At 39.0% G+C, this 25,391-nt stretch overlaps 2 protein-coding genes across 4 annotated transcripts; one reads left to right on the top strand and one right to left on the bottom strand.

Moving 5' to 3' along the window:
* Positions 1-1,871: 1,871 nt before the first annotated feature.
* Positions 1,872-4,062, top strand: LOC112720694 (expansin-like B1). 2 transcript variants are annotated; one of them, XM_025771734.2, is made up of 5 exons: positions 1,872-2,241; positions 2,524-2,630; positions 2,959-3,140; positions 3,288-3,420; positions 3,765-4,062. In XM_025771734.2, the coding sequence occupies exons 1-5, from the start codon at positions 2,103-2,105 to the stop codon at positions 3,966-3,968; spliced, it is 765 nt and encodes a 254-aa protein (XP_025627519.1). In that variant the 5' UTR covers positions 1,872-2,102; the 3' UTR covers positions 3,969-4,062. The 2 variants fall into 2 exon arrangements, with proteins under 2 accessions (XP_025627519.1, XP_072062831.1); XM_072206730.1 differs by having other exon boundaries at positions 3,300-3,420.
* Positions 4,063-4,889: 827 nt separating this feature from the next.
* On the bottom strand, positions 4,890-14,240 carry LOC112720692 (pentatricopeptide repeat-containing protein At4g18840). 2 transcript variants are annotated; one of them, XM_072206729.1, is made up of 2 exons: positions 12,190-14,240; positions 4,890-5,455 (listed from the first exon to the last, which is right to left on the bottom strand). In XM_072206729.1, exon 1 carries the CDS (start codon positions 14,123-14,125, stop codon positions 12,266-12,268), a length of 1,860 nt encoding a protein of 619 aa, XP_072062830.1. In that variant the 5' UTR covers positions 14,126-14,240; the 3' UTR covers positions 4,890-5,455; positions 12,190-12,265. The 2 variants fall into 2 exon arrangements, with proteins under 2 accessions (XP_072062830.1, XP_072062829.1); XM_072206728.1 differs by lacking the exon at positions 4,890-5,455 and adding an exon at positions 8,435-8,969.
* Between the last annotated feature and the right edge of the window lie 11,151 nt (positions 14,241-25,391).

A 25,391-nucleotide genomic window follows, 5' to 3' on the forward strand; every position in this document is an offset into this window, starting at 1 on the left:
ATGACGGCTCAATATCTAAACATCTACTCAATGTTATCTCCTATTACTATCTTTCCCTCTTGTTTAGAATTGATTACTACTGGTTACGCTGGGTCCAGAGCCATAAAATGGTTTTCATGTCACACCTTATGTGGCTTAAGGGACTTGCTTCATGGCAGTCTTTGTCAGCACACTATACGTGATGGCTTTTCATTTTTCAATAATGATAACACCTTTGAATTGTCAATATATGGAAAATATGGTCTTGCTTAGGTCAAATTTCTCTGTTCTTAACATTCCAATAAGTGTCGGCTACCATAAATTTAAACGATAATATATACGACATCCGTTTATTATATATATTAAAGTTTTCTGAGATTTAAGTTATATTATACTCGATATTCTTATATTTTATAAAAATATGATATTAATTTTTCTTATAAACATGAGACTGACTCTTCTTTAGGAGGCATCGAAAATAATGAAGTGTATGTGTAATATAATGGCACTAACGTCCACCATGTATGGGACATGACCTGTGAAAGGTGCTACACTCAGAAGAATCTCCTTTGAGAGCCAAAGTCATTTTCTAATTATGACTAGAGTTTGCTCCTTTTGCATTGTGCCCCAATGTTAATGTGCTTTGAAACACATCTAGTAGATGGATGATACCAGACAGAGATCAATGTCGTTAGTATGTAATATGTGGCCAAGTGGGAACTAAAATATCAAGGTCTTCATAGTGGAGAAAGACCTAACCATTCCTCCTTGTGTTCCAAGCAAGATTAAGACATTTCTCAATTCAGTAAAACCCAATCTTTGGTTTTAACCTATCTTCTAAAATATTATGATTGTGAATGTCAGCTAATAATTCTGTTAAGATTCTTCTGTTTGCCTCATGTTTACTATCTACGTAGTGTTCTGAACATAGAATGAAAGTTAATGCAATTGAACAAAAGTAAACGATCACTAAATATGACATTTATTAATGGAATGATTGACTACATATCCGTTGCACGGAGTAACATCGTTGTAAGAACTGAATCGGTAATCGAATCGATTTGGTTATTGATTTATTGGTTTAACTGATGAATTATTGATTGAATCGGTAAAACCGGTCTATATAAATAAAAAATATAAAATAGTCAAAAACCTAAAATTAAAATTTAAAATACAAATCTTAACTAATATTTTAAAAACAATTAAGTTTTAACAAATTATAATCAACAAATTATAATCCGGTTAATATATAAAATTTTAGTATTTTTTCATGATAAATATTTTTTAATTTTATTTTTATATTAAAGTATTTTTATATTTATTATATTATTATATACTATATGTATTTATTGAAAAATAATATTGATAATATCATATAATCATAAAAAATATTTATATTGTAATTAATAAAAATATTTGATATTTTTATACATATTTAATAATATTTATATTAATAATTATGAATAATAAAAATATATAATTAATTTAAATATAAGTGAATATAAAATTAAAATAATATCTAAAAAAATTATTGTGCGATTTTTACTATATAATTAATATTAGCATATGAAATATGATGGAATAATATAGCTTAGTGGAAAGGAAAGCATGCAATATAAGAATGACAGGTTCAAACCACATTTTTGGGCTGGACCGGACTGATTGAAGATCCAGTTACAAGTTTTTCAGTCAAATCGATTGGTCCCGTCCGATTTATAATTGTGTGAGAAATCCCTATAACCAAAACAAATAGAGCAAACATACTAATTTGGAAAACAATGCCAACTTTCGGATGGCAAAGTGCACTTTACCTCCACACTTTAGAAAATACTCAAATTTACTTCTCTCTATTCTTGAATATTTTAGCCTTTTGTGAACTTAAGAGAAAGGCTGATTTGCAAATATCGAAAATGTTAGAAGTCATTTTGTATATTCCCAAAATTCTGAGGGTATAATGCTCTTCCTCTAATTTTTATTCTTTATATTTGGAACGTCAAAGTTTTAAGATTGACCAAACCAATTTTCTATAAATAGAAGAAACCCGGTTCTCTTCAAGCATAAACTAGTTTCTGTTTTTCATTTTTTTTTTCTCCACCTTAACTGCTTTCTCTATTCTGCCCTTCATGGCTGTCTCACTTTTGGGTCCTCTGGTTATTACCACCTTGCTTTGCATGCAAACTCTGGCAGATGCTTCATGCACTGATTGTTTTGTTCAATCTCGAGCAGAATATTACCCGAACTCTGAAGTAAATGGCACAGATGGTAATAAAACTAGGGATTGAACTTAGTGTATAATACACTAGGAGAATCTAATTATGTAGATTTAATAGAAGTTATCAATGTAAAGTTATGCTAACATATATCACTGGACAATCTTAGTGCATGATGCATAAATTTTATCTTGGTGCATGGACTGTAGCATTGTCAATGAAGCTGCTAGAAGGATAACAAAAATGCACATCTGAATTGAGAAACTAGTAAACATGCTCTAACATATGCTCATACTTTTAACTGATACATATGCTCCTCTTACATTCATTTTAGCTGGTGCATGCGGATTCGGTTCCTTTGGTGCTACCATTAATGGTGGCGATGTATCAGCTGCATCCAATCTTTACCGTAATGGTGTTGGCTGTGGCTCCTGTTACCAGGTAAGTGTGTAATCAAGTTATCATTACTGCATAAGAACTACAAAGAGAGTTCATCAAGGATCCAGCTATGTGACAAACTGCCAATTACTGTAGGCCACCAACTTAGCATGTTTTTTTGAATGAAGTATATATGTATATGTGTATATATTTAAAAAAAGGCATTCACTTAAAACCTATGAATCTTATTCTTATCACACACAAAAAAATTCTTCTTTCCTATTTCTTCCATTTGGTGCTCTGACTTTCAAACATGTAACAATTCAACAGCACTTCACATGGTTAAAAGTAGTAGAGATGTCATGATGTTGTACTTTTGATACTTGCTCAGGTAAGGTGTACAAACAATACCTATTGCTCAGACAATGGTGTCACTGTAGTTATAACTGACCAAGGCTCAGGTGATGGCACCAACTTCATTCTGAGTCAACGAGCCTTTGGTGGGATGGCTCAGACCAGTGACACAGCTCCTTATCTATTAGCTCTTGGCATAGTTGATATTGAATACAGGCGGTATGATATAATTCTACACAGATAAAACCCTATGAGTTCATGTTTGCATCATCAACTTTTGAAGCTGTAGATATATACAAACACACACACACACATATATTCAATGGATTAAAGATTTAACTGAGGCCTCTCTCTCTTCTTCTCAAGTGTTTCATGCAGCTACCCAAACAAAAACATAACAATTAAGATATACGAGAGCAGCAGTAATCCTAATTACTTGGCTTTTGTCATATGGTTTCAACAAGGAATGAGAGACATAACTGCTGTGCAGCTCTGTGAGGTAGTTTTTGCCTCCTTATCCTGTGCAAATTGGAATTCATAAATCTCTGAGATGCATAAACTCAATGCTTTAAACAGATAATTTTGTGAAGGAGGACTTGGAAATAAACAGAGTGTAAAAGATCACATAATCATGCTCTATCTTCAAACATTTATTTAAATAGAACACTTCAAACAGAAATAAACTGCAACAGCATGAGCCATTAACTTGTCACTATACAGAAAGGAAATAATACACAAAAACAAAGAGATAAACTAAGGAAGAAGGATCCAGTGTCTTATTAGGAAATAATGCTGGCAAACTAGCACTGACAATGACATTGTAATCTCCTGTACCGTGTGCAGACGCAGAACTTTGTCTGTAAGTTACTGGATCGGACTCATGGAGTAGTCTGGACTACTACCTCTCCACCAAGTGGACCTTTGTCGTTACGGATGCTGTTTAGTGCTGAAGATGGAGAACAAACATGGGTTGTCCCCAGTAGTAACATACCAGAAGACTGGAAAGCAGGGGAGACATATGACTCAGGAGTACAAGTGGACAAATAGAAAAACAGCAAAAATGAAATATCATCTAATCATAAACCTTTCTGTAATGAAAGAATAAAATAAGGCATCAATCCATCCTATCAAGTTCAGTCAATCACCCTTTTTACAATCCCATCTACTTGATTGTCTTTCCCTTGATAAATTTATTATTTGGTCTCTATCTAGCTTTCAACTGATCAATAGCTGAACTCTGGAATGATCATATCAAGAATCACTCACAAGGTGTACAAATACAATACAAATTTTCAGTGGGGAGCCAAATGCTTAAAGCTTTCTCTCAACTTTGACGAAGGATTCTGACATTTGCACATTATGAAATATGAGGAATGCTAGGGGCCAGCAACTTTGTGATTTGTAGCCATCAAATAGCCATCAATGATGGTTTTAATGGTGTGAGATTGGTGTGAACTTTCATCCAATGGCTCACTTTTCTTTGCTGGTTACATGCTGGACAGAATTTAACAAAGTTGCTGGCCCCCTACACTTTTCCATGAAATATTAATTGGAAACATTAACACAATTGATTGTTTCATTAATTAATCTTCAAAATGTATGCCTCAAACAATTCTTTCAAATAAGGTCAGACAATTATGGACCAAACATGGAACTAGCAATCTGATATCTTATGGAAATCCTTTTATCAGGGAAAGCGAGACTGTTTTGGGATGGTTTGCAATCTGATACCATATATGAAGATATTAAGCATTAGATGGATTTCAAAAGGTGTGAAACAGAAGTAAATGACTTCAATACAAATGGATAGAATTTTTCAAAACAAGAATGAAAGAGCTTTGATTTTAGTAAACATTAAACATCACATCTTGAGAGTACAACAAACAAATTTGAAGTCACTCAAGTCAAATATAAAGTATGACATAACATTAGGAGTGTCTAAGAATAGAAAGAAATGGAAGGGAGGGATTTGTAGATTCCAAAACTCCATGGAAATTTTATATCTCATGAGGAAAGGAACCAAGGGGTGTGTGATTCGTTGAATGGTTTTACATTCTGGGAATTTTACACTAAAAATCTTATATGAGAATGTATTTTTAGTGTAAGTTTCCCAAGAATGTAAAAATATTCTACGAACCACACAACCCTAAGAGTAAACAAATGAATGTGATTTTAAAGTATGAGATCCTGTGCTTACATCCTTCACTTAGAATAAGGGGAAAGCATAAATCAATACCAAAATCACTACATGATTCCAATATTTAGTATTCTAGTATATCCTTTATGTTAGTGAAGAAAGAGATTAAATGGAACAATAGTAGCATTGACAGTCCCCTTCTCTCTTTGATTAAGACCACACAATGGGAGGGAAAACCACCCAATCCTTCCTTCTATCATTTCTTAACAAATACCATTCTTTTCATCTCCCAGTAGAATTTCCAAAATGAGCATGCCATATCTTACCACAACTGCAGCTGAATAATTCGATCTTCAAGATACATAGTTTTTGATAGAAAATCAATACCAATTGTGGCCTGTTTGGGAAAAAAAGAAAAATAAGTTTGTTTACTAGCTAAAGACATAAAATGCAAAACTGATCTGGAAATTCAGAAGTGCATATAATGTTGGAATTCGCACAATAGAGCCTAGTTAAATTGTGTCATTATATTGCACATGAATTATCAAGAATTTGGCAGGAAAAAAAGAAAAAAAATTATCTAAATAATCCAAAATAATAAATGGAAAGCAGATTAATATGTAAACTGTGATGTAGTAAATGAATGGATAATAGTGGTGACAAAACCTTTGTTAAGGTACCACATTTATTATCAATTTTGTCTCATACACAAGCTTGTATTAGTGGGCTGTTGGATCCACATCAAATGGATCTCACATAGCATCAAATGGTAGGGGAGTGTGTGTTGGCTCAATATATCCGAAAAAAAGAATGAAAAAGAGTACACAAACATTACCTCATTTTTTTACCCATGAATTCATGCTGGAAACATTTTGCTGTCTCTATCATTTCCCTCAACCTTCCGTGCTACTTTCATACACTATAAAATCAAATTTTGACTAATTTCATTTGTATCTCCATTTCAGGTAAAACCATTGCATTACATTTTAATACAAGAATTATGAGCATTATCACTCCAAAATTTGCACTATGGATCATTAGCTCTGGTGCAACAGATTATGTGACTTTCGACTTAAAAGATTTTGTAAGTTTTTAAAATATTGATCCAAATAATGTGATATTACCAAATGGGACCAAAACTGTCAGCACCATCATTAGCATAATCACATTCTCTAAAAACTTTTTCCTTAAAAATGTTTTGTACATTCCCTCTTTTGATTTCAAACTGATCTCTGTGTCAAAATTAACCTCAAATTTACATGGTCAACTGTTAATCGATGATAAGTATTGTAAAATACAAGATTGATCCACATCGAAGATAATTGGCATTGCTAAGTGTAGAGAATGGTTATATATAATGAGTAGAAAACCAGAATTCTCTCGCTTTCTCCTTCCTCCAACAAAGCAAATTTCATTGGCGGCAACTACAACTACTATTCATCACACAACACCTTCACACACTAAGCAGAATAATATTTGGCATCTTCTATTAGGACACATACTTATACATAAACTGATTTTACTGAAAAAATATTTCTTTTTATAGATTGTATTACTTCAAAACTTCCTTGTGACTCATGTCATTTTGCAAAATAAAAAAAATTATCTTTTGATCTTAGTACAATTGAAATAAAAGATTATTGTAACTTAATTCATATGGATATCTGGGGTTCTATTTCTGTCCCTTCCAATGAAGGACATAGGTACTTTTTTACTGTGGTGAATGGCAAGAACATATTCACTTGGATTTATTTGATGAAAACTAAATCTAAAACATCACAATTGATTATTAATTTTGTAAATTTTGTGAGAGTACGATTTGAAAATCAAATTAAGTGTATAAGGACGGATAATGGGCTAAAATTCATTCTAAAATTCTTTTTTGCATCAACTGGCATTTTACACCAAACTTCTTGTGTAGAAATAACAGAGCAAAATGAGATTGTAGAGTGAAAACACTAGCACATTTTATGTGTTGCTAGAACACTGTTATTTCAATCAGAAATTCCACATTACTTTTGGCAATACCCAGTTGCTCACGCTATTCACCTAATTAATAGGATGCCTAGCACTAAACCGGATAATGCTAGTCATTATAAGCTTTTGTATGGTAAATTACCAGAGTATTTGGTTCTCTTGCATATATCTCCACATTAACAAATTCAAGAACAAAATTAGACCTAAGAGCCAGGAAAACAACTTTTCTCAGTTTTAAATTTGGAACAAAGGGTTTCCAACTTATTGATTTAAAATCAAAAGAAATTTTCATATCTAGAAATGTAACTTTTTATAAAACTTATTTTTCATTTTCACATTCCTCTAGCACTGACATTCCTGCGGCACCCACTCGTACTCTATAATGCATTGATCTTTTTCAATATGATACACCATTCACACATCATTTGTAATCATCCACACATACGACACTCACATATTCAAATAAATATTTTTCAAAATCAATGCACTCACTAATTTCCTCACACACCATTGCACCCATTACCACACCACACATTAACAATGCACCTGCATCACAAAACTACGACATCACACATGACTGCATCACTAGAAAATCTGAAAGAGTCAAGAAAGAAACTGCCTGCTTATTTAAAGGATTAGCATTGTATTATAGCCCACGCAACTCATTCTAGCAAATTTGTCAACTCTATCTCTTTATATCTTATCTCACAACATTTGTCATATGATAAACTAACCCCAAAATATAAGTCTCTTTCTTTAGCCATCGCCTCAAATCTGGAACCTAACACTTATGAGAAAGCGAATGCACATGAATGTTGGAGAAAGGCAATTGTCTCACTGAACTCCCAAAAGGCAAGAAGGCTATAGGTTGTAAATGAATTTTTCAGGTAAAATTCAATCCCAATGACACCATAGAAAGTCACAAAGCCAGACTAGTTGCAAAAACATTCACTCAAGTGTAAGGAGTGGATTATGGAGAATTGGAGATACTTTTAGTCCAGTTGTCAAAATGACTACTTTACAAGTAATGTTAGCATTAGCAGCGGCAAAGAAATGACATTTGAAACAGCTGGACATCAATACTGCCTTTCTTCACGAAGATTTGGATAAGGAAGTTTATATGAAGATACCACCCGGTTTGGCTGTGTCACAACCAGGTTTGGTTTGTTAATTGCAAAAGTCTCTATATGGACTTAAGCAAGCAAGCAGACAATGGAACATTAAGCTCACCAACACTCTTGTTGATGCTGGTTATAAGCCGTTTTTTTTATGATCATTCCTTCTTCATCAAGAAACAATCCGAAAGCTTCACTGTCATCCTAGTATATGTGGATAACTTGATTTTAACTGGGATGACATTGGCGAAATCAATTCCATCAAACAAATTTTGGATGACAAATTCAAAATAAAGGATCTTGGTGATCTCGAATACTTCTTGGGAATGGAAGTAGCACACTCTAACTCTGGAATTCACATTTATCAACATAAGTATGCTACAGACAACACTACTTACAAACTCATCAGCCAACTCTTTTACCTCACAAACACTATACCCGATCTCTCTTATGTTGTGGGGTGTTTGAGCCAGTTTTTGGACTGTACAACCACTTCTTATCTACAAGTTTCTTTCTGCGTACTCTGATATTTAAAAGGCAGACCTGCAATTAGTCTATTCTTCACCTCTACTTCTGATTCACCGAATTTTCCGACGCTGACTGGGTTACCTGTGCCGATACTCGCCACTCTGTTGCAGGTTATTACTTCATGCTTGGAAACTCTCTCGTTAGCTAGAAGAGTAAGAAGCAAACCACCGTTGCCAAGTCCTCTGCAGAAGCTGAATACATGTCTCTTGCTATTGCCACTTGTGAAGCTACTTGGTTATCTTTCTTAATGGATTTCATTGGTTTGCTGCTTCAGAAGTCTATCATTGTATTCTGTGACAATCAATCAGCCATTCACATTACCAATAATCCCATCTTTCATGAAAGAACCAAACACATTGAAGTGGACTGCCATATTGTTTGTGAAAAACATGATCTCATTCATCTTATACCGGTTCGTTCCAAAGATCAAGTTGTTGATTTTCTTACCAAAGATCTGCCATCGAGTCATTTTCTTACTAATGTTTTCAATCTATGATTATTAGATTTATACAATTCTAGTTTGCGGAGGATATTATCTAGGTTATTTTTTTATTAGTTTAATATTGATGGTAATTAATTATAGTAGGAGTACATAAGGTTAACCATCAAAACTTTTTTTAGTTTTCTGTTTTCAGTCATTTAAAAATTTTTAAAATGAGAAAAACTCATTTTTCTCCCTCTCTCAACTTTACTCTTTTTCTCTTTCCTGGTTCATCAAACTATTAACGTCAATAGTTAAGGATATGAGATTTTCTTCAGTTTCAGTAGAACTTAACCAGTTCCCTGTTCGTCCTGTAGGCGTGCTCCAAGTCTCCGACCCCTGTTCGCTCTCACCAATCACAGCTTCTTCCTCAAGACTCTTATTTCGTAGTATGAGAGTACGTACTCTTCCATAATCTGTCTATGTCTAATGCAAGGCGGGATAAAGCTACACAACCCCATGTTGGAAAAGACCCACGAGTTTGGAACTGGGAAGTGTATCTCCGATTGAAGAGTGAATCATTCACAATTTTTGTGGATAATTTACTAGACAATGTTTGAAAGAATGAATTATTTTCATATGCTCAAGTGGACAGGCAGGATAAATGACATCTATTTGGTACGTAAGAAGAGATATGGCAGGATCCATCTGTTTGCTTTCATCAGGTATACTATAAAAGGAGGAATATTAAAGGCCATCAAGAAGATGAATGAAATGCGATTAAGGAGTAAAGAGATCTTTGTGGGTGAAGCTAAATATAGGAAGATGATTGATGTTTGGAAAAAAATCACTACGCACAATGAAGATGTCAGGGAATCTTCTGATGGAAAAACAGGAAAGAATTAAAGAAAATGATATTGAGGTGAACGAGAAAGGAAGAGTTGTCTTGAAACACTATGGAAGTGAAGAATTAGGAGCTTAGAAGGAACCGTTGGAGTTGGGATGAGATGCAGTGGTAATGATGATGCCACAGGGACTACGGGAGACAGAGCATGACAAGGATAGAAAGGTAATTGTCGTTAAGGATTTGGATGAGTGGCATGAGAATTTTTTGAAAATGCGATCGGATAATTCTTTGGTGTATCCAGCAGTTATGGTGAGTGCAAAATCTATGAGATCTCAAACAATCAGTAACGAAGCAATCTTTGAAAGAATTGAGACTTGCAAATATGGGGATAAACAAAAAGAAGAGGTTGAGTGCGAAATCTATGGGATCTCAAACATTCAGTAACGAAGCAATCTTTGAAAGAACGGAGACTTGGGAATATGCGGATGAACGGAAAGAATGGGTTGATTTGGTGTTGAATAAAAGTTCAGTTGGGGCTGGGTTGAAGCATATAAGGCCCAATATGTTAGTGTGGTGTGGCAGCGAAGTGGCTGTGTGGTGCGACGGAAAGTATGTCGTTGTGCGTTTTAAAATGGCCTCCTTGCTGGCTGCTGCGGGCGACAGTGAAGAGAGGGTGTGGCTGGTCATGGAGCCCGCGAATGGGTTGATGCCACGGTCAACAGCGCTGACGAGGCGGATCTGGGAGCAACGCGGAAGTCAGCCGTTGGTGGCGGAGGTGATAATGTCTATGCTGAGCTTGATGGCATGGAGCGTAGGGAGGAGCGTGAAGCCGCTGATACACCCAACGAGCAGAATCAAGTCGGGAAGGAGATTGGCGGAGGTATGAATAATTGTCCAAACAGCATACTGGAGGGAAACATTCCACCAAGTGCAGTTAATGAGATCCACGCTAGTTTAGACGAGAGTGGTAAGTAGCATGTTGGCATATGTTTGATGAGGGGTGATGCAGTGCATGACTCAGATTTAGAGTATGAGAATACAGTGGTGGAGGAAACTGGGTTGAAGGATGAATTGACTGTAAGGAACTTGGAAGATTTAGGGGATTCAGAGCAAGATGCAGACAGTGAAACTAATCAAGATGGGTACGGAAGAAGTTGGGATAAAGATATGGCTGGAAAACAGGGCTGTTTGGGATCTGGCGATCGAATCAGGAGCGGTTTTATAAGACGAAGATGAGACGAAGATGGGGACATTATAGCTATTCTTCAAGCGCAGAATGAAGTATTGGCACAAAAAAGAATGCAAGCAGAACAGAAGGAGCTGCCCCAAAAACCGGAATAAGGTGTGTAATAAAATTTTTAAATGATTTTAGTTCATGGAATGTGAGGGGTTTAGGAGGTGTTAGAAGGTGGGGAATGGTAAAAAATTTAAGCGTAAAAATAATGTGAATATGTTAGAATTGATAGAGACAAAGAAGAATGTGATTATTAAGCTTGATGTAGTGCAATTTTGGGGTAATGATATGGTGGGTTGAGAAGTTGTGGGATCGGAAGGTGCTTCCAAAGGTTTATTATAATGTGAGATGATATGATATTTAAGTGAATAAGTAATTGTTACAAAAAGGAGAGATTGTTGTGTATAGAAGGGGAATTGACAAACAATAATTTTCATTGTGCGGTTTGTTTGGTGTATGGTGCGCATACAAGAAAGGTTGCTGTGTGGGAAGAGTTGAGTTTTTTTATCGGAACTATGTCAAAGTTTTTTTTTTTTTTTGTTACATGGGTGACTTCAGTGAGGTTGTGCAGTTGGTAGAAAGCAAAAGGCGCTAGTGTGTACATGATATAGAACTGGGGGTATAGAACTGAATGACCGTACGTTTACGTGGTTCAGAGGTCAATAGTGCAGTCGAACTGATAGAATAGCGGTGAGTTTGGTTTTGTTGTTATCATTTGAAGCAGTTGGTTAAAAAGGAATCACAGAATCTTCAAAAATTAAGAAATAGGTATTGTGGAAATAGTCAACAAGACGATTAGCAGTTACAAAGAGTGGAATGATATTTGATCTTTGGGTTGTTGATGGCATTGACGAAGATGATTAGAAATTAATTTGTTTTATCTATTTAATATTTTTCTTTTGATGCTCCACTTTATTGTGTTGAGCTTTTTGTTTCAAAAAAAAAAGTAAATCAGCATTTTACTTGAGAAACAAAGACATGATCTTGGATCTGAAAACGCGTAACAAACCTGTTAGTGTTGACGAATTTGTCGTACATGAATTGGGTGATGATGCTGGTTTTTCCGACGAATTGATCACCTAAGATCAGAAACTATCTTTGTCAACTGAATTGCCAAATGATATTTTCATCCGTGCACCCAATTCACCCAGCATTGAGTTAATTATGTTTTTCCTATAGGCAGCTTTTTTCTTAATCAAATATTCTGATTCAAAATCTTCAAGATGAACTAAATGGGATGCTGCTTCTTTCTGTAGTCCTTTTCCCTTTATCATCAGCCTCACATGTTCAACATCATCCCATCTCCCTTCAGCAGCATAGATGTTTGACAGCATTATATAAGGACCAATATCCAGTGGTTCCATCTCAATAAGTCTCTTGGCTGCAAACTCTCCAAGCTCTAGGTCTATATGCGTCCTACAACCAGAAAGCAATGCACCCCATAATACAGATCCAGCCTTGGGGACCTTTCTTATAAGATCTTCCGAGTTTTTCACCAAACCAGCTCGAGCTAGGAGATCAACCATGCAACCATAGTGTTCAACCTTGGGTTCAATTTTGTAAACTCGACACATGAGGCCAAAATACCAACAACCCTCCATGACCATACCTGCATGTGTACATGCAGATAAGACGCTAATGAAAGTAGCATCATTTGGCTGCAAACCTGACTTCTCCATCTCCAAGAATAGTTCCAAAGCTTTGTCCCCACTGCCATGCAAGCCATATGCCATGATCATAGAGTTCCATGATACAACGCTCTTAACTGGCATCTTGTTAAAAACATCTCTAGCCAGATCCATAGCCCCACATTTTGCATACGTTGTCAGAAGACAGGTTGAAAGCAAGACATCAGGTTTAATGTTCCTACTTTTGATAAAAGAATGAACCCAAATGCCCACATCAATCCTCCCTAAATTAGCACATGCCGTCAGCACGCTCACCATGGTAGCCTCATTTGGCACAACTTCGCCACTGTCCATCATCCTCTCAAACATTCTCAAACACTCACTGAACTTCTTGACCCGCACATACAATGCCAACATGGAATTCCACGAAACTACATTCCTCACAGGCATCAGGTCAAACAACTCAAGAGCCCTAAAAACATCCTCAATCCTTGCATACCCATCAACCATACAATTCCAAGACACTACATCTCTGACAGGCATTCTCTCAAACAACTCATTCGCAGACTCCAAATCACGAACTTCCACATACCCTGCGATCAGCGAATTCCAACTAAAAACATCCCTCTCTGGCATTTCATCAAACAACTGGCGAGCATCTCCAATTCCTCCATTCTTCATATACCCATCTATCATCGAGTTATAACTCACCAAATCCAACACAGAACTTCCCTCAAATACCGCACGTGCATCCGCAACCCTCCCAAAAACCGAGTACATCCGTATCAGTGAGTTCCTAACAAACAAATCTGATTCAAACCCGAATTTCACCACCCTGGCATGCCCTTTTTCCCCTTCTCCCACGGACCCAACATCCCCAGAAATCTTGATCAGAATCGGGAACGTGTAGTGATTTGGCTCAACACAGCGGGAGATCATTCTGTCGTAGTAGAAGCGAAGCGCCCCGGAGGAATCGCCCCTGCGAGCGTGGCTCCGCATGATGGTGTTGCAGAGGAAAGCATCAGGCTGGCGCACGTAATCGAACAGGTGAGTGGCACGTGGGGCAGTGAGGGGGTCAGAGCAGAGCTTCTTGATCGCCCTGCCAGCTGCGAGAGGGTTCTGGAAGATTCCAGAAACGAGGAGCTGGGTGTGGACCTGGTTGAACTGTCGAATGCCGGCGCATGAGTCAAGCAAGAATAAGATGGGGTGGGTTGGATCTAGTGTGGGTAAGATTTGTTCGGAGAGGCTGAGGTTGCTGTTGTGCAGTGATGGTGAACGAGAGCGGGACAGAGAAGATAGTTTAGGCCTAACTGCCATTTCGTTTAGGCGGTACGGTGTTGGTTTCAGTTCCTTTTAGCTTCAACTTGAATGTTATAACGGTCCATCTAAATTTAGGAGACACAAATTATTTTAGATACCGAAAAAACAACGGTGTTTTGTTTAAATAGGGATGTTTGCCGTGTTTTATAGAGTTGTGGATGTATCAAAAAAGGAATCCAACGTGTTAACGTGTCAGCTAGACAGCAACACATAAATAGCGTGTTGTTTGCTGTCTCCATCCAAGAGGCAACCTTGGTATATAAAACTGAAGGAGGAAAGGGATTGGAGTGCATACCATCTTTGTTTTTCTTCACTATCACCGTACATTCTCAGCTCATCAAGCCAAGGTGCATTGATTAGCGGCCCCAAAGACGCGAATGCCACGTGTCAACATCCAAGTAGCATGCAGGTTGTGTGTTATCCTCGTCTCGCCACGTGTCTTTCATTTGTGTAGCACGCAAGTTGCGTGTTAAGATCAACGCACCATGTGTCTCCATTCTACGCAGCACGCAGGCTGCGTGTTAACAGTGATGCGCCACGTGTCACACATGCAGCAGCACGGAAGATGCGTGTTGCCACATGTCTCCTCGCAAGCGGCAAGCTCTGCACCGGGAACAACAGTCATTAATTATGAGGGTTGAGGGTTGGTAGCCCGGGTGTATAAAAGGGTGGTGGGACTGGGGTTGTTTTCATTGTCTTATTTGAGAGTGACAAAGGAGTGGCGAGGTTTGGGGTTTAGGAATGTTTTAAATTATTTTTAAAGTTGAGAGTGAGATTAATATATTTATAATGGCACGTGATTATACTGGGGTCGTGTTTCTATAGGGTTACCTGAAACTGGAGGTCGATCTCGGATGAGATCTTCGGTACAGGTCGGAGACGGCATGTCCGGCTGGCTGGTGGCGGCCGGAGCTGTCGTGTCCGACTTGTTGGACTTGCTGCACTGCTGATCCTTGGCCACCGAAGGGTTGGGGGTACCTGCAAGAGACTCCGATGCTTAAGTTAGCACGGGTATTAAGCAGGTTTTATGTAGAATCAGAGTATGAGTTATACCTGGGTGCTCCAGTGTATTTATAGTAGTGTGAGCTGACCTTTCTGATAAGATAAGTTAGTTATCTTATCTTATCTTATCCTGTTTTGGATGAAGTCAGCTTATCTTCAAGGGAACCGCCTTTATCTCTGTAGGCTGGGATTTGCCTTTGGATTTGGGTCGTGTTCCTCTATTTGGGCCCTTTATTGGGCTTTCCTGTCGATTTGGCCGAGCTCTTTTAGAAGAAGTCGGGTAGTCTAACCTGAAGAGGTCGGTCGCTTTTTCGCCAATCATCCCGGGTCGGGTAGCTTGACCCAGGGTATGAACAGTGCCCCTGCTTGAGTTCGGTCTTCTTTTTTGAGGTCGAGTCCTTTTGACTTCGATCTTTAGTGAAACCGAGTTCGAGCATTTTGTCGATTTCTTCCTTTGGTAGACTCTTTTTGAATGTAGAACGTTTTCCTCTAAAGGCACGCGCTTTTATAAGAGCTTTTTTTTGGGAACGCAAGCGGTTTTAATATCCGCATTTAATTGGCATTTAATTGCCCCATTCTCCCTTGGCTTTTATTTTGAATTTCTCGATCAGAAGACGGTTTCTCTTCTTCGCTTCTTCTTCGTAACTTCTTTCTCACTTTCAACTCTTTGATTTTTCTGAAGCCTCCGCCTGTAGCTTTCGCGTTTCAGCCCAGTGACGTTGCTTTGTGACTTTGCTTTTTCGTGGGGGAAGGGGTGATTCTGGATTTTGCCTTCTACTTTTCTGCCTTTCTTTGCAGCTTTCTCATTTCAAGGTTTGGTTCTTCTTTCTTTTCTCCCTCTACGCCATTTTGTGTCTGTTTTGAGAAAGTTTTTTGGGAAAAGTTTGGATCTTTCTACTTTCCGCTGTGCCTGATCACTGTGTGTTTCGTAATTTCTTCGTCTTTTGCATGGTCTTTGTTGCTTGATGCCTTTAGGGTTTTTGCATGTTTGCGAAATACTTTTGATTTTGAAGCTTTGGAATGATAGTTTTGTTTGATTCTGAAAAAAGGTCTCACTTTTGATGATTTTTGCCTGGTATATTTGCTGTTGTTTCTTACTGATAGACTGTAGGAAGATAATTTTCTGTTTTGTTTGTGTTTTGTCTTTCTCCTGTGAAAAATGCTTGCTGTTTGAGGTCTTCCATTCTTGTTTGCGAGACGCCGGGACGTAAGTAGATTTTCCTTGATACCTCGCTTTGTTACTGCCTCCAAAGGATGCCCCAGGAGTTTTAGTTTGAGTCTTGGGATTTCCTTTTCTGTGTATTCGTCCGCCGAGATGTTTTTGAGTAATCCGTTCTTCTTTTCTTTTGTAGGGTTTAGTTGGCCTCATGTCTTCCCGAAATAACGTTGTAGAGATGCCTTCCCGGGTTCCTGAGGGTATAGCCGATTTGGTGGACTCGATGGTTCTTATGTGTGTCTCTCTGGTTGATTCTGAGTTTTGTGCACAGCTTAGACAGTTTCATAGTGTTTGTAGTAATTTCAGTGATCAGAAGAACTATGAGCTTGTCCCTCCCTCTTCTGATGAGAGAGTCTGCTTTTCTACTCGGGTAGTTGATGATCGCCCCTTCTTTTATGTTTATGATTTTTTCTTCGGTCCGCTGGGTATCACCCTTCCTTTTACTCAATTTGAAACCGATCTGTTATGGTCCTATAATATTGCCCCCTCTCAACTTCACCCCAATTCCTGGGGTTTCATAAAAATTTTCCAATTGTTGTGGAATGGTTTTGGTATTCCTGCTTCCCAATCTCTCTTTTTCTATCTGTTTGTCTTAACTAAGCCCGGTGTGGTAAAAAAGAAGTCGGCTTGGGTCTCTTTCCGTTCCACCCAGGGAAAGAAGGTATTTTCCATGTTTGACGAGTCGTTCCGTGATTTTAAAAACTACTTTTTCAAAGTCCGAGCTGTTGAAGGAGCTCGGCCCTTTTTTCTGGATGAAAATGACGAACCTGCTTTTCCCTTGGAATGGCAAAAAGATGTGAGGGTCTCCAGATATGCGTGGAAAATGTTGGATGAGGCTGAACGAGCCTTTGTGACTGTCTTGGAAGAACGCTGGGGTCATCCTTCCCATCTCGACACAAAGAAATTTCTAACCAATCCTTCTCTTCTTCAAACTGAACTGGGTATCTTGTGTTTATCTGTTTATGTTGCTTGTAGCTGTCTTTCCGACTTATCCGACTTGTAGCTTAATTTCTATTTTATTTGTAGAGGCAATGAAGAATAATGAAGCTATGAAAGCTTTTAAGAGGGTGCAGAGGGCGATTGCTGCCAGGAATATTGCGGCCAAGGCGGCTGGGGAGGGGTCCTCCCAAATGCGCGAGAAGCCATCAGTGCCGAGTTCTCCTGGGGTGAAGAAGGTGGTCCCTACACCCCGAGTCCGTTTGGTGGATCCTCACCCTACTTCTGCCGCTCCATCTGTTGCTCCTCTCAATAAAAAACAAAAAACAGCCGAGCCATTTGACCTCGATGCTCCTGATTTCAATGCCATTGAGTTTGTGGTCAGCAAATCGGTCCCTATGGCTCCCTCTCTACGGATGATGTGTCCATCCTCCATCACTTGGAATTTATGGCCCGGAATCACGTAAAGATGGCGTATATGGCGGCTGCCATATATCGGACTACTCAGAATCTCCCTCTCCATGCCACTAAAGCATTTATGGAGGAGGCAAAACAGGAGTTTGATCGGATGCGAGAGTTGAAGGAGGAACTCGAGATAAAGGTAGCCAAGCTGGAGAAGGACTTAGAGAACGAGAAGGCGAGTTCTCAATCACTGGCAGCTTCTTTGAGGTTGGCTGAGGACACAGCCATGATGCACAAGGATAGTTACGTTACATCCTATCGGGAGATGTTGCGTTTGATGGAGGAGCTCGACAATGTCCGGGAAGATTATTCTGAGCTTCAAAGTCATCTCGTTGGCAGTGTGACTGCTGCTTACGAGAACTTGAAGGAGCAAGTTCGGGTTATTGCTCCCGAGGCCGATCTCACTCCCTTTAGCCTGGACAACATTGTCAGGGATGGCAAGATTGTCCCTGATGATGGGGATGATGATGATGAGGTCGATCCCCTCCCTGTGTCTTCTGCCAAGGTGTCGGCGCCTACTGTTCCTCCTGCCAAGGTCGACCCTCCCGCTTCTGATCCTGACTGTCAGATTTTAAACCGGGACGATGGTACTATGGATGCTGTTCCTCTCCAGGCTCACCCTCCTTCTCCTCAGATTGATGCTGCTAAGAAGCCTTCTGACCTTTAGCAGATTTACTTTGGATATTTTTGTAGTTGGCCCGGCTTGTGGGCTTTAAAACTCTTTGATTTATTTTGTTGACACTCTTTTTGGTTGCTTGTTTAGCAACATTATTTAAAAACATAATGAATAGCTTCTGAGCTTTTGGGTCTGACCCTGAGGCTTTTATGTCACTGATGAGCAGATATTTTATACGCTTTTTGGGGTTAATTTCATATAGTTTTTAGTGTGTTTTAGTTAGTTTTTAGTTTATTTTCAGTAGCTTTTAGGCAAAATTCATATTTCTGGACTTTACTATGAGTTTGTGTGTTTTTCTGTAATTTCAGGTATTTTTTGGCTGAAATCGAGGGAGCTGAGCAAAAATCTGATTCAGGCTGAAAAAGGACTGCTGATGCTGTTGGATTCTAACTTCCCTGCACTCAAAGTGAATTTTCTAGAGCTATAAAACTTCAAATGGCGCGCTTCTAATTGCGTTGGAAAGTAGACATTCAGGGCTTTCCAGCAATATATAATAGTCCATACTTTGCTCAAGGATAAACGATGTAAACTGGTGTTCAACGCCAGTTCCATGCTGCTGTCTGGCGTCCAGTGCCAGAAACAAGTTAGGAGTTGGAGTTCAACGCCAGAATTAGATCCAAAGCTGGCGTTGAACGCCCAAAATAGTCCTATGCACGTGAGAAGCTTTAGTCTCAGCCCCAGCACACACCAAGTGGGCCCCAGAAGTGAATTTCTGCACCATCTATCATAGTTTACTCATTTTCTGTAAACCTAGGTCACTAGTTTAGTATTTAAACAACTTTTAGAGATTTATTTTGTATCTCATGACATTTTAGATCTAAACTTTGTACCTTTTGATGGCATGAGTCTCTAAACTCCATTGTTGGGGGTGAGGAGCTCTGCTGTGCCTCGATGAGTTAATGCCAGTATTTCTGTTTTCTATTCAATCATGTTTGTTCCTATCTAAGATATTCATTTGCGCCTTATTATGATGAATGTGATGATCCGTGACACTCATCACCATTCTCAACCTATGAACGTGTGCCTGACAACCACCTCCGTTCTACATTAGATTGAATGAGTATCTCTTAGATTCCTTAATCGGAATCTCCGTGGTATAAGCTAGAATCCATTGGCAGCATCCTTGAGAATCCGGAAAGTCTAAACCTTGTCTGTGGTATTCCTAGTAGGATTCTGGGATTGGATGACTGTGACGAGCTTCAAACTCGCGAGTGCTGGGCGTAGTGACAGACGCAAAAGGATAGCGAATCCTATTCTGGTATGATCGAGAACCTACAGATGATTAGCCGTGCGGTGACAGCGCACCTGGACCATTTTCACTGAAAGGAAGGATGGTAGCCATTGACAACGGTGATCCTCCAACACACAGCTTGCCATAGGAGGGACGTGCGTGCGTGAAGAAGAAGATAGAGAGAAAGCAGAGATTCAAAAGGCAAAGCATCTCCAAAACTCCAACATATTCTCATTTACTGCATAACAAGTAACCTTTAATTCATGCTCTCTTGTTCATTTGCAAGTCAATTGATAGCCACTAATTAATATCCTGACTAAGAGTTGCAAGATAACCATAGCTTGCTTCAAGCCAACAATCTCCGTGGGATCGACCCTTACTCACGTAAGGTATTACTTGGACGACCCAGTGCACTTGCTGGTTAGTTGTGCAGAATTACATAGTGTGAAGTAATTTTTGTGCACCAAGTTTTTGGCGCCGTTGCTGGGGATTGTTTGAGTTTGAACAACTGACGGTGAATCTTGTTACTTAGATTAGGAAATTTTTGTCTTTTGGGTCAGAGTCTTTTATTTTCCTTTCAAAAAATTTTTCAAAAAAATAATTTTTCTATTAAATCTCGTGCCAAACTTTAAGTTTGGTGTTTTCTTGTTGATTTTCCTTTGTTTTTCGAAAATTTTATTTTGGTTTTCTAAAATTTTAAGTTTGGTGTTCTTTCTTCATGTTCTCGTGTTCTTGTGAGTCTTCAAAGTGTTCTTGAGTTTTCCTTGTGTCTTGATCTTAAAATTTTTAAGTTTGGTGTTCCTTGGTGTTTTCCCTCCAAAATTTTCGAAAACAAGGAGCATTAGATCTAAAAATTTTAAATCTTGGGCTATCTTATTATTTCTCTCTTTCCTCTTTAAATTCAAAAATATCTTTTCTCTCTTTTTAAAACAAAATTTTAGAAATTTATTTTAAAAATTCAGATTTTTTTCAAAATTTAAAATCTTTTTCAAATCATATCTTTTTCAAAACTTCCTGACCACTTTCTCTCTCCTCATTTTTTCAAAAATCTTCACCTAATTTTATTTATTTTATTTTAATTTATTTTGCTTTCAAAATAATTAAATAAATAAATAAAAAAAATTAAATTTTTTATTTTACATCATCTCCCTTTCTCCATCATGGATCTAAGTAGAAATGAACAGTCCAGGAGGACTCTGGGGTCATATGCTAACCCCTCTACTGCTTCATATGGGAGTAGTATCTGCATACCCTCCATTGGAGTCAGTAGCTTTGAGTTGAATCCTCAGCTCATTATCATGGTGTAGCAAAATTGCCAGTATTCCGGTCTTCCACAGGAAGAACCTACAGAGTTTCTGGCACAGTTTTTACAGATTGCTGACACAGTACATGATAAGGAAGTAGATCAGGATGTCTACAGATTATTACTGTTTCCATTTGCTGTAAAAGACCAAGCTAAAAGGTGGTTAAATAATCAACCTAAGGCTAGCATAAGGACATGGAAACAGCTGACAGAAAAATTTCTGAATCAATACTTTCCTCCAAAACGGATGACACAGCTAAGGCTGGACATCCAAGGCTTTAAAAAAGGAGATAATGAATCTCTTTATGATGCCTGGGAGAGATACAGAGAGATGCTACGAAAATGCCCCTCTGAAATATTTTCAGAGTGGGTTCAGTTAGACATCTTCTATTATGGGCTAACAGAAAGAGCTCAGATCTCTTTAGATTGCTCAGCTGGTGGATCTATCCACATGAGAAAGACAATTGAAGAAGCTCAAGAGCTCATTGATACAGTTGCTAGAAATCAGCATCTGTACTTAAGCAGTGACCCTTCCATGAAAGAAGAGGCTAAAACAGTAACTGCTGAACTCAGTCCTGTAGAGCAAGCTGCTGAATTCAATCAGCAATTGGATTTTCTAACAAAGCAGTTAGCTGAATTCAAGGATAAACTACAAGAGATAAGGATGGATAATATAAACATGGAAGTACAATTAAAGCAAACAAGGCAGCAGCTGTCAAAACAAATAACAGAAGAATGCCAAGCAGTTTAACTAAGAAGTGGGAAAGTACTAACTACCCCACTTCAAAGCAGCAGGAAACCAAGAAATGAGCAAACCACCCAAAATCCATCTGAGGACAGTAAGAGCCCAAGGAAAAATAATTCTGGCGCTAAAACGCCAGAAGTTGGGTGGAAGGCTGGTGCTGAACGCCCAGACCATGCTCAGGACTGGCGTTCAACGCCAGAAACAAGCAAGGATCTGGCATTGAACGCCCAAAAGAGGCACAGTTCTGGCATTCAAACGCCAGGAACAGATGAGGAGCTGGCGTCTAACATCACTCCAGCTTCTAACTCTGGTACTCAATTGCCAGTAAGGGATCAGACACACATAAGTGCTGATAACAACCCATCTAAAAAGGCTTCTTCAACCACTTCTGTAGGAAATAAACTTACAGCAACTAAGGTTGAGGAATATAGAGCCAAGATACCTTATCCTCAAAAACTCCGCCAAGAGGAGCAGGATAAGCAATTTGCTCGCTTTGCAGATTATCTCAGGACTCTTGAAATAAAGATTCCATTTGCAGAGGCACTAGAGCAAATACCCTCTTATGCCAAGTTCATGAAAGAGATCTTGAGTCATAAGAAGGATTGGAGAGAAACTGAAAGAGTTCTCCTCACTGAAGAATGCAGTACAGTTATTCTGAAAAGCTTTCCTGAAAAGCTTAAAGACCCTGGGAGTTTTCTGATACCATGCACATTAGAAGGTAATTGCACCAAGACAGCTTTATGTGATCTTGGGGCAAGCATCAACCTAATACCTGAATCCACTATCAGAAAGCTTGGTTTAACTGAAGAAGTTAAACCAACCCGGATATGTCTCCAACTTGCTGATGGCTCCATTAAATACCCATTAGGCGTGATTGAAGACATGATTGTCAGAGTTGGGCCATTCGCCTTTTCCACTGACTTTGTAGTGCTGGAAATGGAGGAGCACAAGAGTGCTACTCTCATTCTAGGAAGACCCTTCCTAGCAACTGGACGAACTCTCATTGATGTCCAACAGGGGGAAATAACCCTGAGAGTCAATGAGGATGAGTTTAAGTTGAATACTGTCAAAGCCATTACCACCATCCCTGAAATATGCATTTCTGGGAGAAGGTGACACTTTTCCAGTGATTATAAGCTCTGCTTTAAATCCACAGGAAGAGGAAGCACTTATTCAAGTGCTAAGGGCACACAAGACAGCTCTTGGGTGGTCCATAGATAACCTTAAGGGCATAAGCCCAGCCAGATGCATGCACAAAATCTTATTGGAGGATAATGCTAAACCAGTGGTTCAACCACAGAGGCGGCTAAATCCAGCCATGAAGGAAGTGGTGCAGAAAGAGGTCACCAAATTACTGGAGGCTGAGATTATTTATCCTATTTCTGACAGCCCCTGGGTGAGCCCTGTCCAAGTTGTCCCCAAAAAGTGAGGCATGACAGTGGTTCATAATGAAAAGAATGAACTGGTTCCTACAAGAACAGTTACAGGGTGGCGTATGTGTATTGACTACAGAAGGCTCAACACAGCCACCAGAAAGGATCATTTTCCTTTACCATTCATAGACCAGATGCTAGAAAGACTGGCAGGTCATGATTATTACTGCTTTTTGGATGCCTACTCAGGCTATAACCAGATTGCAGTAGATCCCCAAGATCAAGAGAAAACAGCATTCACATGTCCATCTGGAGTGTTTGCTTATAGAAGGATGCCATTTGGGCTGTGTAATGCGCCTGCAACCTTCCAGAGATGCATGCTCTCTATTTTCTCTGATATGGTGGAAAAATTTCTGGAAGTCTTCATGGATGACTTCTCAGTATATGGAGACTCATTCAGCTCCTGTCTTGATCACCTGAAACTAGTTCTGAAAAGATGCCAAGAGACCAACCTAGTTTTAAACTGGGAAAAATGTCACTTTATGGTGACTGAAGGGATTGTCCTTGGGCATAAAATTTCAAACAAGGGAATAGAGGTGGATCAAGCAAAAATAGAGGTAATTAAAAAATTACCACCACCTGCCAATGTTAAGGCAATCAGAAGCTTTCTGGGGCATGCAGGATTCTATAAGAGGTTTATAAAGGATTTTTCAAAAATCGCAAAACCTCTGAGCAATCTGCTAGCTGCTGACACGCTATTTGTGTTTGACACAGAGTGTCTGCAAGCGTTTGAAACGCTAAAAGCCAAGATGGTCACAGCACCAGTTATTTCTGCACCAGACTGGACATTACCATTTGAGCTAATGTGTGATGCCAGTGATCACGCCATTGGTGCAGTGCTGGGGCAGAGGCATGACAAGCTTCTGCACGTCATTTATTATGCTAGCCGCGTTTTAAATGATGCTCAGAAGAACTACACAACCACAGAAAAAGAATTACTTGCAGTGGTTTATGCCATTGACAAGTTTAGATCATACTTGGTAGGATCAAAGGTGATTGTGTATACTGACCATGCTGCTCTCAAATATCTACTCACAAAGCAGGATTCAAAACCCAGGCTCATAAGATGGGTGTTGCTTCTGCAAGAGTTTGATATAGAAATAAGAGACAGAAAAGGGACAGAGAACCAAGTGGCTGATCATCTGTCCCGGATAGAGCCAGAAGAAGGGACGTCCCTCCCCTCTCTTGAAATCTCTGAGACTTTTCCGGATGAGCATTTATTTGCCATTCAGGAAACACCATGGTTTGCAGACATTGCAAACTATAAAGCTGCAAGGTTCATACCCAAAGAGTACAACAGGCAACAAAAGAAAAAATTAGTTACTGATGCAAAGTACTACTTGTGGGATGAACCCTATCTCTTTAAGAGATGTGCAGATGGAATAATCCGGAGATGTGTGCCTAGAGAAGAAGCACAAAGGATCCTATGGCATTGCCATGGATCACAATATGGAGGCCATTTCGGAGGTGAGCGAACAGCCACCAAGGTCCTCCAATGTGGCTTCTATTGGCCCACACTCTATAAAGATTCCCGAGAGTTCGTACGTAACTGTGACAGTTGCCAAAGAGCTGGTAATCTACCTCATGGTTACGCCATGCCTTAACAAGGAATCTTGGAGATTGAGTTGTTTGACGTATGGGGAATTGACTTCATGGGACCTTTTCCACCATCATACTCAAACACTTATATTCTGGCGGCCGTTGACTACGTATCAAAATGGGTAGAGGCCGTTGCCACACCCCCAATGATACTAAAACAGTGCTGAAGTTCCTCCAGAAATATATCTTCAGCAGGTTTGGGGTCCCTAGAGTACTAATCAGTGATGGGGGCACTCACTTCTGCAACAAACAGCTTTACTCTGCCATGGTCCGGTATGGGATTCGCCACAAGGTGGCGACTCCATATCATCCACAGACTAATGGACAAGCTGAAGTCTCTAACAGAGAGCTAAAAAGAATCCTAGAATGGACTGTAAGTACCCGTAGAAAGGATTGGGCAAGAAGCTTGGATGATGCTCTGTGGGCATACAGAACAACATTCAAGACTCCTATAGGGACCTCTCCATACCAACTTGTGTATGGTAAGGCATGTCACCTGCCCGTGGAACTGGAACATAAAGCCTACTGGGCAACCAGATTCCTAAACTTTGATGCCAAATTAGCTGGAGAAAAAAGATTGCTCCAGCTAAATGAACTAGAGGAATTCAGATGCACTGCTTTCGAAAATGCCAAGCTTTATAAAGAAAAATAAAAAAAATG

Source organism: Arachis hypogaea, chromosome 11, assembly GCF_003086295.3.
Source record: "Arachis hypogaea cultivar Tifrunner chromosome 11, arahy.Tifrunner.gnm2.J5K5, whole genome shotgun sequence".
NCBI classification, from domain to species: domain Eukaryota; kingdom Viridiplantae; phylum Streptophyta; class Magnoliopsida; order Fabales; family Fabaceae; genus Arachis; species Arachis hypogaea.

What these genes read in the sequence shown, in the direction of transcription:
- LOC112720694 (XM_025771734.2), top strand. Translation starts at nt 2,103, where the DNA reads ATGGCTGTCTCACTTTTGGGTCCTCTGGTTATTACCACCTTGCTTTGC. An exon ending in GCTGTGGCTCCTGTTACCAG is followed by an intron (nt 2,631 to 2,958) that starts GTAAGTGTGTAA and finishes ATACTTGCTCAG; the next exon opens with GTAAGGTGTACAAACAATAC. An exon ending in GTTGATATTGAATACAGGCG is followed by an intron (nt 3,141 to 3,287) that starts GTATGATATAAT and finishes CTTCTTCTCAAG; the next exon opens with TGTTTCATGCAGCTACCCAA.
- LOC112720692 (XM_072206729.1), bottom strand. Translation starts at nt 14,125, where the DNA reads ATGGCAGTTAGGCCTAAACTATCTTCTCTGTCCCGCTCTCGTTCACCA.